At 39.2% G+C, this 13733-nt stretch overlaps 1 protein-coding gene across 4 annotated transcripts in view; it reads right to left on the bottom strand.

Moving 5' to 3' along the window:
• Positions 1-173: 173 nt before the first annotated feature.
• Positions 174-13733, bottom strand: part of Pan3 (poly(A) specific ribonuclease subunit PAN3) — a 110177-nt gene continuing 96617 nt past the window's right edge. For all 4 annotated transcript variants that reach the window (XM_085685151.2, XM_085685154.2, XM_085685156.2 and 1 more), the window contains 5 exons: positions 11728-11867; positions 9089-9218; positions 8636-8700; positions 5166-5304; positions 174-3067 (listed from right to left, as the gene is read on the bottom strand). In XM_085685151.2, coding sequence (XP_085541277.1) covers positions 2927-3067; positions 5166-5304; positions 8636-8700; positions 9089-9218; positions 11728-11867 — 615 coding nt within the window. In that variant the 3' untranslated portion in view covers positions 174-2926. The remainder of the gene's footprint in view (positions 3068-5165; positions 5305-8635; positions 8701-9088; positions 9219-11727; positions 11868-13733) is intronic.

The raw sequence follows: 13733 nt of genomic DNA, 5'->3' as shown, positions 1-13733 counted from the left end.
CCCAGGACACATGAATCAAAAAGTAACTGATAAACCACCAATCTAATCTGTTACCATTTTACCCAAAGGCAGAAGTTCTTCAAAATACATAGGTAATAATTTTCAAAACCCAATCAAGACCAACACCACTGTGTTATATGAACTGGTAATAATAATAACAGAACAAAACCAAGTTTATCTCTGTAATTCTTTATTAAAAAATACTGCTATACACATAGAGACTGAAAATAGGGTTAAAGATGAGCAACAGATACTGGGACTGTGACGTTAGAACTTAACATACTGGTGCTTTTTAGGGACAATGTTGATATCCAAATGACAGAACCAAGGTCAAAGCAAAATACAGGGCACCCTCAAAGGTATCTGCAATGAAGTAAATACACTAACAGGATTTAAAATAGGCACAGACAGCTGAAATGAGTGACACTACATGATTTCAAGGGTTGTCCTTTCCGTGCTGTGTCTGTCATAACAGGAAGTTATGGGGAGTTCACATCCTTAATTCAATACTCTCAGATATTAAAGTCTTCCTATGAACTAAATATTAACTTTCAGACAACCTCCTAAGTGGGTTTACATTGTGAAAAAGAGGGCTCCCTTAAAACAAAAAACAACAACCAAACAAACAAAAAAGCCCAACCCCCCCTGCAAAAAAACCCAAAATTAAAGAAAAAATAAAAAACAAAAAACTCTCCCCGCAAAAAACACCAAAGCAGAACTGAAGAGTTCTTTTGAAAACCATTCCCAATAAAAGTGAAATGAAAAATAAATATAAAACAAAGCTAAAAAAAATATGCATTTATCCGACACCAACTGTTTTCTGGCTGACAATATTTACTCATGAAAATGTTCAGCTGACTACCTTTACTACCCAAACCAAGCCCTGAGGTTACTAGGGGCTGAAGCGGACTAGCGTTTCCGATGCAGACTCTTGGGTTTGTGATGTGAACCTGCTTTGCAGAGGGGAAGTTTGCTGGTCTATGCGGAACGAGAGATTCAAGCCCTAATTTACCCCTGCCCTTCTTTAGCATTCACATAACATTGGTCCACAAATGAAAATTTTCAAAAAGTTCCCAGGCCCCCAAAACGAAAATAGATGATCCCCTTTCATTTTCAAAGAAAACAATATTGGAAAAATCTCCAGTCCGCTTATAAATTAAGCATTTCATATTTCTTCTAGAATACAAGTAGTTCTTTTTTGTACAAAAGAATTACAATATGATTTGTCAAAAAACATATAAAAAGACAGCTGCTCTTCCTCAAATACATGAGCTAATGATAAAGACTCTTGTGTGTTACATCGAAAGTTCTTGTTCCTTTTAAACAAAAGGAACATCATGGTGGCAAATGCTCATTATCCTTTGAATATTGAACATTATGTTCTTTAAAAATCCATCCAGATCAAATGCAATAATTGATTTTCTCGTTAACAACTGATGCTACCACTCGTGGATGCAGACGTGCTTGTTAAACATGTGAAGTGTGTCTCTAGTCTCCAAAGCTTGCAGTGAAGAGAGGTGCTTTTTCTTGATGCAAATCTCAAGGCAGAGAGAAATCATTTTAAAGCTTATAAAAAGTGGACAGAGAAATGTTAAAAACTTCTCTGAGATATACAAATATGTACGCTTGTTAAAAATGAAGATAGTAACATCAGCTGCAAGTGCTTGGGAGTCTGTCCTGACCTTCTGAATCTCCTCCACATTTTCTTCCTGCTGCACACCTAGAGCAAATTGAACACTCAGTGCTGGGAAGGAGATGAAGTCTTCAAGGCGGCCTTAGGAGAAAATCCCTATGTATTTGGCAGTCTTCAATATCGAAGTGACCACAAATCCCATGAATACTCAAGTTTGGCGACAACTGTATGTCCAAATAGTAACAAAGTTTCAAGGAGGAAAATTGCAAACTTGTAAGATGGGCTTCTCAGGATGATCCTGCAGAGTGAGTTTTTATCAAAAGTCCTGTTCCTTTGGGTTAAGCAGTGAGTGCAAAGGCACAGCAGAGAAGTGCCCCTCCAGGGTCGGACTGCAGAGCATCAGACCACTGACTGCTGTACTCAGTTCACCTTCTCAACAGTCTGAGTCTGTATCCAGTGTAAAGTACCATTATAAAGCTGTAGTACAAAGAAAAAGAAAAAGCAAACTGGAAAGACCCTAAAGTAATATAACTCTTTAACTTTAGGCCTTCAACACAATATCTTTTTTGTTATTAAAAATTGCATCAATGTAAGTGTATCTGACTAGCAGGCTCTTTGAAGAAGGCTCTGGATGAACCTGGAGAAGAGCAGGGCCTGCTCCTTCAGCTACTGTTCAATTGTTACCTGGAAAAGGATTTAAATTAACAAATAAGGGAAAAATTCATATCTGACAACTCACTGATATTTCTCTTTGTGTGTTCTTAAACACAACAGAAGCTTCAATTTGAGCTAAGGTACGTGGCACGCAGAGTTTGCATATGATACTCATAAGGACTATTCACTACACCGTACTTCTATGAACTACTGAGTTGGCCCATCCACCAAAAGCAAATTCTGCATCTCTCGGTGGCAAAAAGCTGCCTCTTTTTGTTTCCCAATGTCCTTGCAAATAGTTCCCTTAATAAGTATACAATGTGGCAAGAGGTCAAAGATCAGAAAAAGTCTTTAAAAAATTAAAATTAGTGCATACACAAGTGAAAAAACAGAAGCAGGAGCATCATTCACCAAATGGTGACCTTGATCTGACATAACTCTTCAGAGGCCTGTGGCAGCCAGAGTGGTAGAAAGTGAGACATTCTTCCTCTCAAGTAACAGTGCACCTGACCCAAGTGCAAGAAGCTTCACTCCTTCCTGCTCATTCTCCTGCTAGCAGGAGACGAAGGACCGTTCACCATAGAGCAACTGGCTATAGGCTCGGGCCTTCACTATGCCCTGTGGACATTTTAGTAAGTACTACAATTGACCATTTGCAGCCGCAATCAGTTCTTGAAAGGTATTTTCAAAGCAGCGTTTTAGGTCGCTGTAGGTCACCACCAGCACACTCTTCTCATCCCTGGAAATCAGGCTTATTTTTTCTGGCACTCCTGCATCTAGCTGAAAGAAGTAAGGTATAAAATAATATGCGGTTTATATCAAGGAAGACAACTGATTTAATCATTTTAAGACAACATTTTTGACAATGATAAATGAAATAAATATTTAAAGTATTTCTGTCATAGTCCCTTTTCAAATTTCCATGAACAGATTACTATCTTCTGTCAACTCAGTACTCTGTAATTATTTGCCCAATGGTTTCCATTTTGCATATTATGAACACCAGTGCAGAACAGAGAGAATTAAATATGTATTCTTTAGGAGAAATACTTCATGGTACTATGGTATTCATAGCCAAACTGTATTCCAAAGAATGTCAATTAGATGTCACCAATGAGTTGTAACAATGTACCAGCAATTCCAAGTAGGAGGAGGGCCCACTTGTTCGTCCCGGCAGCCCAGCTAGCTTAGCCCGGAAATAACCACACAGAAATTGTAGTCATTAAAACACTGCTTGGCCCATTAGTTTTAACTTCTTATTGGCTAACTCTTATATTAACTTAACCCATTTCTATTAATCTGTATATTGCCACGTGGCTGTGGCTTACCAGGTAGAATTCTCAGCATCTGTCTCCTGCAGTTTCATGGCTTCTTTTTAACTCTGCCTCCTTTCTCCCAGCATTCCATTATTTTTCCCACCTAGCTCTGTTCCCCTGTAGCTCTGATATAGGCCCAAAGTACTTCCTCTATTAACCAATGAAAGCAACACATAGACAGAAGGCCCTCCTAAACCAGTTCCATATCAACCGAGTACCTTCCTGTTTTGCCATTTTAACTTTTAAAGCATTTCTCATCCATGTATTTCTGTAGCTTCCTCTATGAGCACCAGTTCTGATCTCTGTCCACCCACCACTGAGATCATACTGAGTTCATATTTACATTTTGCTTAATCTTTTCTCTTTCCACTTTTTAAAAACAAAAAACTATTTTCAGTTTGTAAGTTATTTAGATAAGAAAGAAAGAGGAAACAAAAATGGCCACAGAATGGATCTGGCACCAGACCATTGTTTTGTTAGTACCTGATGTAACCATAAGCTTATACAAAGACTATAATTTACTCTCAAACACACCTCCTCCCATGTGTGTATGCCACTGTGCATGTTATGGAGGTCAGAGGACAATTTGTTAGTCTTTCCCTTCCCCCCTTGCTTGAGACAGGATCTCTTTTACCATATACATACGTGTCTACACTTATGCAAACATACATACATGCAAGTAGTCACACCATATACAGTTCTTACTATTCACTGTTCTACTCAATAAAACAAATGACAAGCCAACAAAGTATAAAAGAGGAATATGTTCATCTTCTGACACTTTACTGCAGTAAAAGATGTTTTTCACAATGAAAACCAAACAAAAATTCCAGTTCAGTGGTTCTCAACATATTGGTCACAATCCCTCTGAAAGGGGTTGATTGTCCTTTTCATAGGGTTAGCATAACAGGTATTTACAAGATATTTCATAGCAGAAAAACTACAGTTATAAAGTAGTAATGAAAATAATTTTATGGTTGGAGTCACTACAACCTAAGGAACTGCATTAAAGGGTCACAGCATTAGGAAGGTTGAGAACCACTACATCAGACACTCCTGGAGAGACGGCTCAGAGGTTGAGAGCACTGATTGCTCTTCCAGAGGACCCAGGTTCAATTCCCAGCACTCATATGGCAGCTCACAATCATCTAACTCCAAGATATGACACACAAGGCATACATATGTAGGTAAAATATCAATACACAGAAAAAAAAAAACAAGTAAATTTAAAAAAAAAGAGAGAAAGAAAAAAATGTCCTGTCTTAAATTCCTGACTGAGTACAGCAGGTATACATCCTGTTGTCACTCTCCTAGTACTTGTACACCACAACTCTACCAAGTTGTAATACTACCCTTGAGATCTTAAAATTGCAATTACAAGGTGGATGAGATAATAGGATTGTAAATGTGCTTGCCACCAAGTCTGACACACCCGCAGAAATGAGAGAATGAGCTCCAAAGTGTCCTCTGACCCTGTGTGTGCACATGGGGCATGATGCACACACACATAGAGATAAAAAAAAACCTACTAAAAACCAGTAGTGGTTTTCCTTACTAATTACCTTATTAAGACAGGAAATGATGTGACTGAGGTCAATCCAGGGAGCACCTGCTTCTGTGACCTGATGAAAAAGATGATCCCTAAAGAGTTTCAACAGATAGCGGTCTCCAGTCTCTGACCAAGTTGGGTCCTTCTGAAACCTGGGGAATTAATATTTGATCTCAGTATGTCACTCTACGTGCACATGGCCATATTTTTCAGACTCAAGTTTAACCCAATAAAGTGCTTAAAAACAAACAAATAAATAAACCTCAGTCAACTCTACATACATAAATCACATTTCTCAACATTCAATTCACAGCTAGATAAAAAGGAGAAAAAAGGAAAAATTGTCTTTAAATATCTCTGGCCATGCCTGTAAGAAAATCTTTCCTCTGTCCATGCTCAGGGATACAGAGATGTCAGGTAAGTTTCCACTTTACCAAGGAGCATAAAATGGTAAATATTTAGAAAAAAAGAAAAGGTACCTTTCTGCTTTTCACACTTCACCAAAAGGTGTAAGAAACTGTGAGAAACTGAAGAACCAGAGACCACTTGTAGTTTTCAGGGACCTGAGAACTGCAGACTAGCAGGAAACATGTGACTGCAGTAAGCAGAGAAAGCAGGGACGGGCCACTACACAGTGCAATGAGAAGGGGTAGGACAGAGCTGAAACATGAGCCTGTCCTGGGAGGAGGAAGTCGAGGCCGCTGGCCCCAACAGAAGCATGCTCCGCAGTCAACAAGAACAAGACAGCAATAAGCACACTAAGAAAGGCCATTGGGTCTAGATGGGTTACGGGAGAAAAGAGAGAACAAAGTCAGCACTGACAGACTAGGAAGAAAAAGTCACAAGCATTTTAGGAGAAAGAATGAGATCATTTATTTTAAAGTGTAATGTATTGTTCTTAACCCGAATTCAGAGTCATAAAGGAACTTTGGTCAATATGGCCACATACATAAACATCTACAGAGGAATAGTTCAACGAGACTTAGAGATGATTAGCTCCCAAAGACAAGAAGCAAGACAAGGATCAGACAACACAATAAAAAAATTCAAAGACATAAAAGATCCTCAAATAGGCTCCTTAAAGAGTAAGTCTGAAGCAAAACGGTACTGAAATTCAACTTCTTTCTCATTAAACTGACAAAATTCTAAGTTTTAAGGAAAGTATTGCTAGTTAGGACTTCTCAAGAACAATACCAAATTATTCTACAACACCCGACATCTGGAGATTCCACTGTTACTCCATGGACTAAGCCAACCCCCGCCCCCCAAACATTGTTTGAGGACTTCTCACTGGAGGCAACATGGTGCATAGGGCAGCACAATGTGCAGGGCACAGTTCTGGATGTGCCCTGTCTGTACAGATGTGGCCCACAGTACATGACCAGGTAGCTAATCTATCTCTGTCTCCAGTTTTCTCTCTCATCAATTGAATGATTGATTGGTTAGTGGTTACTCAAGGCAGAGTTTCTCTGTGCAGCCCTGACTGTCCTGAAGTTTGTTTTGCAGACCAGGCTAGTCTTGAACTCACAAAGATCCACCTGCCTCTGCCTCAAGAGTTGTGGGATTTAAGGCGTGCACCATCACCACCCAGCTCTAGTTCTCTTAAACAGGAGCAATGCCTCCACCCAGAGAGTGGCAGAGGGAGAGGCAGGTCAGACAGGTGTATCAGGTAGGATTCTGCCTAATTGCAAATAGAGCTGAGCAGAAATTAATACAATGAGAAGTGGCAATGTTTATGTACTTAAAAAGGGTAAATAAACAATATATTTGTACTCTTAACCCTGGAAATACATGTAAAATTTTCAAAAGTAAACGAGTCAGGGTTGGGACAACTGGTAGACCAAGGATATCAGGTATGAAGGGTGAGGATATTTTTCACCACAAAACTTTTTGAAAATTTATATATAACATATTAAGAAATGTAAATAGAATCTTGTAAGGACAATCTAGAATTTTATATATAATCATTTAGTAATATGTAAAAATAGGAACAAAGACAACTTTAGCTTTGCAAAAGACTCATGGATTCACCCCTTGTGAAAGGTGTGTGCTACAAAAGGTGTGCTCCACTGACTAAAAATAAATCAGAGAAAAAAAGCAAGCAACAGGGCCTTTACTCCAAAGAGAGAAACAAAGATGGACCACCCCGCCACCCCAAACAGAGAGATGTGCCAGGCCTAAAGTGTGAATGTGGCAGCCCTGAGGCACAACCAGCTGGATGAGAACAGGAGGTGGGAATTTCAAACTATTTCCTAACTCTGACACAGAGTTCACTGTAAAGTGCTTAAGAAAAATGATGTTATACTGAACAATTACCAACCCCAAGAGAACAACTAAGATTACAAAAGAGCTGTCACTGCGCTTCCCTCTGCTTCCCTGAGAATGGCGTGCACTCTCAGCAAGGCAACCCCAAGAACAGAGAACTCAGACATCCACACACAGTGAAGAGTGCTACGTTGAAGTAAGGGGGTGTGTCACTGGGTGAGTTAAATACTGAGACAAAGTAACAGAATGGAAGAGTCACATTTTGACGTACAGGGGTAAAGACATGAAAATGCTAAACAAGATTTCAAGAACTGGTTAACACACATATCTTCTTAGGAAGATTACTGGGAGAGAATCCTAATTTAGAATCTTCATTTTGAAAACAGCCAAGTGGGGCTGGAGAGATACTCAGTGGTTAAAAACACTGGCTGTTCTTACAGGGGACCTGGGTTTGATTCTCAGAACCCCCCCCCCCACACACACACAGTGACTTACAACTCCAGTTTCAGGCAATCTGATGCCATATTCTGCCTCCTTAGACACCAGGCATGTGTGCAATGCCTGGTATCATGCAGACAAAATTCTCATGTATGTAAAATAAAAATAAATCTTAAAAAAAAAGAAGAAAACGGGTAAGTAGGTTTTAATTCTATGGGAGGAAAGAAAGTCCACAAGCAGTGGTCTGCACCAGTCATCTACCTCTATGAGACCAGAGACAGTCACAACTACAACTTTGTCCAGCCTGGTTCAAGAAACAAAGTGCAGACACACACTCTGTGTCTGATAACTCTAACTCTTAAAAGCAAGGCTGAACTGGGACAGCATGAAATGATGATGTCACTCTATTATCAACATGACAGATCTGTAAAATGCATTTTCATAGAAAAGAAGAGACGTGCTACAGCCAAGAAATTTCCAATGTTTTCCAACTGACCAAGATAGATAGATGAGATCAGGCTTCCTACATGAGATAGAGTACTTGCTATCGCCTTCCCTTATCTGCACACACAACTGATTTCTAATATGGCATACAAGGTCTTAAGAACAACCACACTTGGGCTGTGGCTTGAAACAGCTCTTTAATGGCTAGCAGTATTAAGGTCACTTCATTAAGAACTTCTTCTTTTTCCAAATAAAAACATTAGGTAATCCATTCATTCCTTATACAAATTAGTTCCTTTGGTTTTAAAACATACTGTAAATACTGTAAATCCTTACTCTGGCCTCTCATTGATTGTTCCCAATTTTGCTAGAAGTCTAAATAGTCTTCCATTTTGAACCTCCTATAAAGACATTTTAAAAAGAGAGAGAGTGTTAATGTTCCAGATGAATATAAACAAAAGTTTTTAAAATGGTACTCTGTACTCATATTATTCTTATGCAGTAAATTCTAACACCCACACTTTTGGGTTCCACTCTTACACATATACCTATTTTGTGCACAGTCATACTCAGGGAGACTATGCAACTGATCAATTCTAGGAAGTATTTAAAATACATTAAACAAAATCAAGACTTTAGTCACATGATGATAGTAAAGTCAAGAATGAATAGGATATTCATTAGAGACTAAACAAATACCCAGTGTGGACAAGAGCATTGCAGTCCCAGCCAGCTGGCACAGTGAGTACTGTATGTCAATTTACATAGTAACTTGTAACCAGACTCTACCTTAGCAAGATCTTCCTCGATGACATCATTTCTCATTTGAGCAGCATCCAATTGAGTATAAAACCGAGCACCAATCATAGGCATGATGTCATTTACACTCCGCATCCTGTTTTGGTCAGTCAACAAATACCTATCAAGACAGAGAAGAATCTCATGAATGGCCAGTGCAAGTTAAGAACAACACAGCCACAGGCACACAGATGCTGCTATCCCTATAATCTGTGTTCATAATGTGAAAATATATTTTTCATGCAAATTAAGTGTTTTAAAACTTCAGTATTACTTCTCTTCCCTGGAACATTTTAACAGTCCAGGTATCTCTTCCCTGTGTGTTCAAGGTTACAGACGTGAAAAGCTTAAGTAGAAGAGGGCCACACTTACCCATTTCCACCCTTGAGCTCTTTGTTTCAATGGTGCTACATGAAATGACTGTGAAGTCTGAGGGTGTAAAACACTGGAAGGCTGAGGGATAGGGAATTTCCCCTCCTGTTCTTCAAAAATAACCTGCTGCTATTTTTGTGACAGGGTCTTGCTACGATGCCCAAGCAAGTTTTAAACTCTTGGGTTCAAGTGAGCATCTTGCCTCATACTCTTTGGACTACAGGCACATGCCATTGCACCTAACCAAAAATATTTTTTTTTAGTCTAAAAAAATGAATCTTAAATTGTGTAAAAATCAAGTAGTCCAAAATTAACTGTCCTCTGCTCTATGACTTCATGTGTCATTTCCAGGTGACACTTAGAGAGAGTTCTAAGGAATCTAAGAGCAAAAAGGGACCAGTTCACTTCTTCCATCATCACTGAGGGAGAAAGTATTGCTCTTTCAAGAGCTGCCTACAGAATACAGTAATGGTCAATCACTTGGCCACTACTCACTCTAAAGGGAAGTCCTCCTCTCACCTCCTTGCAACTCTGCTTCAGGAAACTGTCTTTACAGGCCTTTTCACTGTCTACAAGCAGCTCACTTGCTTTTATCTTTAACATCTTCTTTAAAACTTTGTGTATGTGTGACACCTGAGTGCAGATACACATGAAGGTCACAAGAGGGATTTTATCCCCTGGAGCAGTTACGGGTAGTTCTAACCTACTGGATATGGGTACTGGTAACTTAACTCAGGTCTCTGCAAGGGCAGCACACACTCTTCACTGGTGAGCCATCTTTCCAGTCCTTTAAATGCCTTTTGTAAGTATCTAAAGATCATATTAAAGTATCCTCACATTCTGGCATACAGTAAATATTCTTTTGATAAGCAGATGAATGATTATAATTACACAAATTATCTTAGTTATCCACTGTAACCATTACCTAACCATACTAAAACCTGTTACCAGCTATGTTACACCTTGACACCTCTACCTTATTGTGCCTCAGTTTTGTCTCTAAAATGGAGCTAATAATGATACTCCATTTACACAGATATTAGAGAATTAAGTGCAATTCATGTCATGCAGTTCAGAAGTGCCTTATGTAGCTCTATAGATATTAGTTTAATGTCACTAGTGAAGGATGGCTTTTCACTTTACTTTTTTCTATGCATTTTTTCAAGTATCTAAAAAGAACTGTATATAAAGCCTCACATATCATTATCTACTTTCAATAATTGTTAATATAAAGTGTTTTAATTACTATCTTCAGCTCCTACTTTTTCAAAAGGGAGTATTTAGAGATTATATTCTGCAACTCTCCAGAACAATCTGGATTTTGCAAACGTAATACTAGAATCATACTCAAAACTTTTTTCCCCCAAAAGCTGTATCATCTTAATTGATTATTTCTAGGTCCCAGGCAAGCACTGGCTTCCAGTGTCTCACAAGCAAGACAGGAAAACCAGTTTAACAAAGAACAGGTGGGCAGCCCCATCCTCCATCCCCCAGTTCCATACCCCAGGGCTGGTCCAAAAAGAAACTGGATCATCCAGGGCTACACAGAAAGAGCAGAGGGATCACTGAAAGCTAAAAGAGACTATTGATTAGGATCAATAAATTCTAATGGCTTCTAGAACATAATAGGGAAATGAGAGTTGTCCTAGCATATTTTCCCCCTAAATTAAACTCAACTGTAATCAAGGTTGTTTGCCCTCCTTCTGACATTCTCATTAGAGATAGTAAGGGGTCCTTCGGTGGTGAAAGTAGTCCACAATGGGTTCCTCATAAGTCAAATCCATTCCAAACTTAAACTCAAAGATTTTCTGGACTTTCATTCTCTGATTTGCACTCCTGGACCAGAGGTTCATATACATAACTGGACCGTGAAGGAGGCTGCACAACAGTATCTCTCACTACCTAGAACAATACTGGCCAAGGGAACTCGAGACATGGCAGAAACGTTTTGTCTGTACTGTCCATGACTTAACTGGGAGATACATAAGTGGTGGTGTGTTCTTGAAGTATAACTAATGTAACCCAAGAGCTAGAGGCTAGTTAGTATGCGTCCGTAAAACTCTAAAGGGCATTCCAACCAAGTGCCTAATTGAAACAAACTGGTTTATGATTTCACTGTAAGAAATATATAGTTAGCAATAAAGATCAGGACATCAGCAGCTGTTTGTGTCTGCTTGACTCTAAACAGTGGGAGACTCCTATGGAAAGCTCTATGTTAATCAGAGGACCACTCTGCTTCATGATATGTTAACACTTACAAGATGAGGTTCTTCAGGTCAGACGAGTAGTTGATTGTCACCAATTCCATGGCTTTCTGTAAATTCTCTCGCTGAATTCCTGCCAAAGAGTTGCAAGCCAAAGCCAACACAACTTTTCCTAATGATATCAGATCTGCTTGCTGACATGAGAGAATAAACATAACTTAATTTCTACTTCACAGGTACACTTTCAATACACTGAACACATTGAACACTGAACCCCTAACAGGAAAAGCACACATAAACACAGAGAGAGTGCTCAGGGCAGGTTCTCAGCATGGTTACTTGTTAGAATTACTATGATCTGAGAAAAGATTTCCAAACTGTTCTTTCACAGTCTCAGTTAACGAATAAGCCCCAAATATTTAGAGCATCCAAGTCCCCTAGTGAAAGGACTATACTTTAGCAAATACCACTATTCCAATTATGGACTGCTGCTTTTAACAAGCTTTTGTGGCAGCAATGTGTTATAGGTGGCAAGAAATCCTGAAGTCAGTTTTCTCCTTCCATCTTCACAACGGCTCCAGATGACTCAGGTCACCTGGCTTACACAGTAAATGTCTTTACCTGCTGAGCCATCTAGCTTGCCAGAGTTTGTATTTTTATTCTGAAAATTTAAATACAGCTGATACTCTTCCCTGTTACACAGAATGGAGGGCCACTACGTGCTAGGACTACTGTACTAAACAGGCTTCTCATTTCATGAATTCAACACAGCCATGTGAATGTGAAGACAAGACACTACAAGCAAGCACTCACTTGACTTCAGAGCACACGTATCATAAAATATTAAAATAGCACAGACCTCAATGACACCCTGTGTCTTTGTTGCCCAAAACACTTATTTCTTTTTTGTTCACAAATATGCCTTGAATTCTTTTTTTTCCTCTCACTTCTTGTTTTTAAAATGAGCTACCCTGAAGTTTTCCTTCAAAAACAGAGGTTCTCAACATTTCTGATTTTGTGACTCTGTAACATAGTTCCTCATGTTGTGGTGACCTCCAACCATAAAATTATTTCCTTCCTTTCTTCCTCCCTCATTCCTTTCCCCTCCCTCCCTCCATTTCTTTCTTTCATTAGTTCCATTCTTTCTTTATGGTTTTTCAACTCAGGGTTTGTCTGTGTAGTCCTGAATGTCCTGGAACTCACTTTGTAAACCAGGCTGGCCTTGACCTCACAGAAATCCACCTGCCTCTGCCTCCCAAGTGCTAAGATTAAAGAAATGCACCACCACTTGGAATAAAATTATTGTTACTTTATAGCTTTAATTTTGTTACTGTTAGAAACTGTAATGTAAATATCTGATACATAGGATATCTGATATGTAACCACTGTAAAAGGGTTGCTTGATCCCAAAGGATTCCCACACTTATTACAACTCCATGAAACAGAATAGTCCCCACAGTAGTAGCCCTCTGCAAACACAACCATCACTTTCCTAGAAGAATGTAGTTGTTCTAAGCATGGAATACATTCGAAGCAACTTCTATTGAGGGTTTCTTTTTCAGACATGGTTTCTCTGTAGCTTTGGAGTCTGTCCTGGATATACCTCTTGTAGATCAGGCTGGCCTCCAACTCACAGAGATCTGACAGCCCCTGCATCCCAAGTGCTGGGATTAAAGGCATATGTCACCACCGCCCAGCCTTCTATTGAGGGTTTCTATAAAGGCTTAAAATCTGCTGAAGTATCATCTCATTACTGCATGAACGTTCGTTTCCCAAGCATCAGTTTACTACAGGAGTTTGCCAATCTACTCAAACACTAAAATCACCTAGGAACTTAAACACAAACCAAACAAAAATGATGCCTAGTGGTCTCCTCCTTGCCTGCATTTTGGTGTTATCCATTAGGGAAAATGTTCTAGGGGGTGGCATCTCTCAAAGTCCCTACTGATAATGTTTCTAGTGGCCTGAAAAGGTATGAAATGAGTGTGTCTGGGAAGCCAGGAATTTAAGGCAATCATCAGTGAACTGTAGTACAAGATGGCTATTCTTAACACTCTCTT

This window comes from Myodes glareolus, chromosome 2, assembly GCF_982192425.1.
Source record: "Myodes glareolus chromosome 2, mMyoGla1.1, whole genome shotgun sequence".
Taxonomy (NCBI): domain Eukaryota; kingdom Metazoa; phylum Chordata; class Mammalia; order Rodentia; family Cricetidae; genus Myodes; species Myodes glareolus.
The sequence above is the reverse complement of the archived record's forward strand: the minus strand, read 5'-3'. Positions and strand labels throughout refer to the sequence as shown.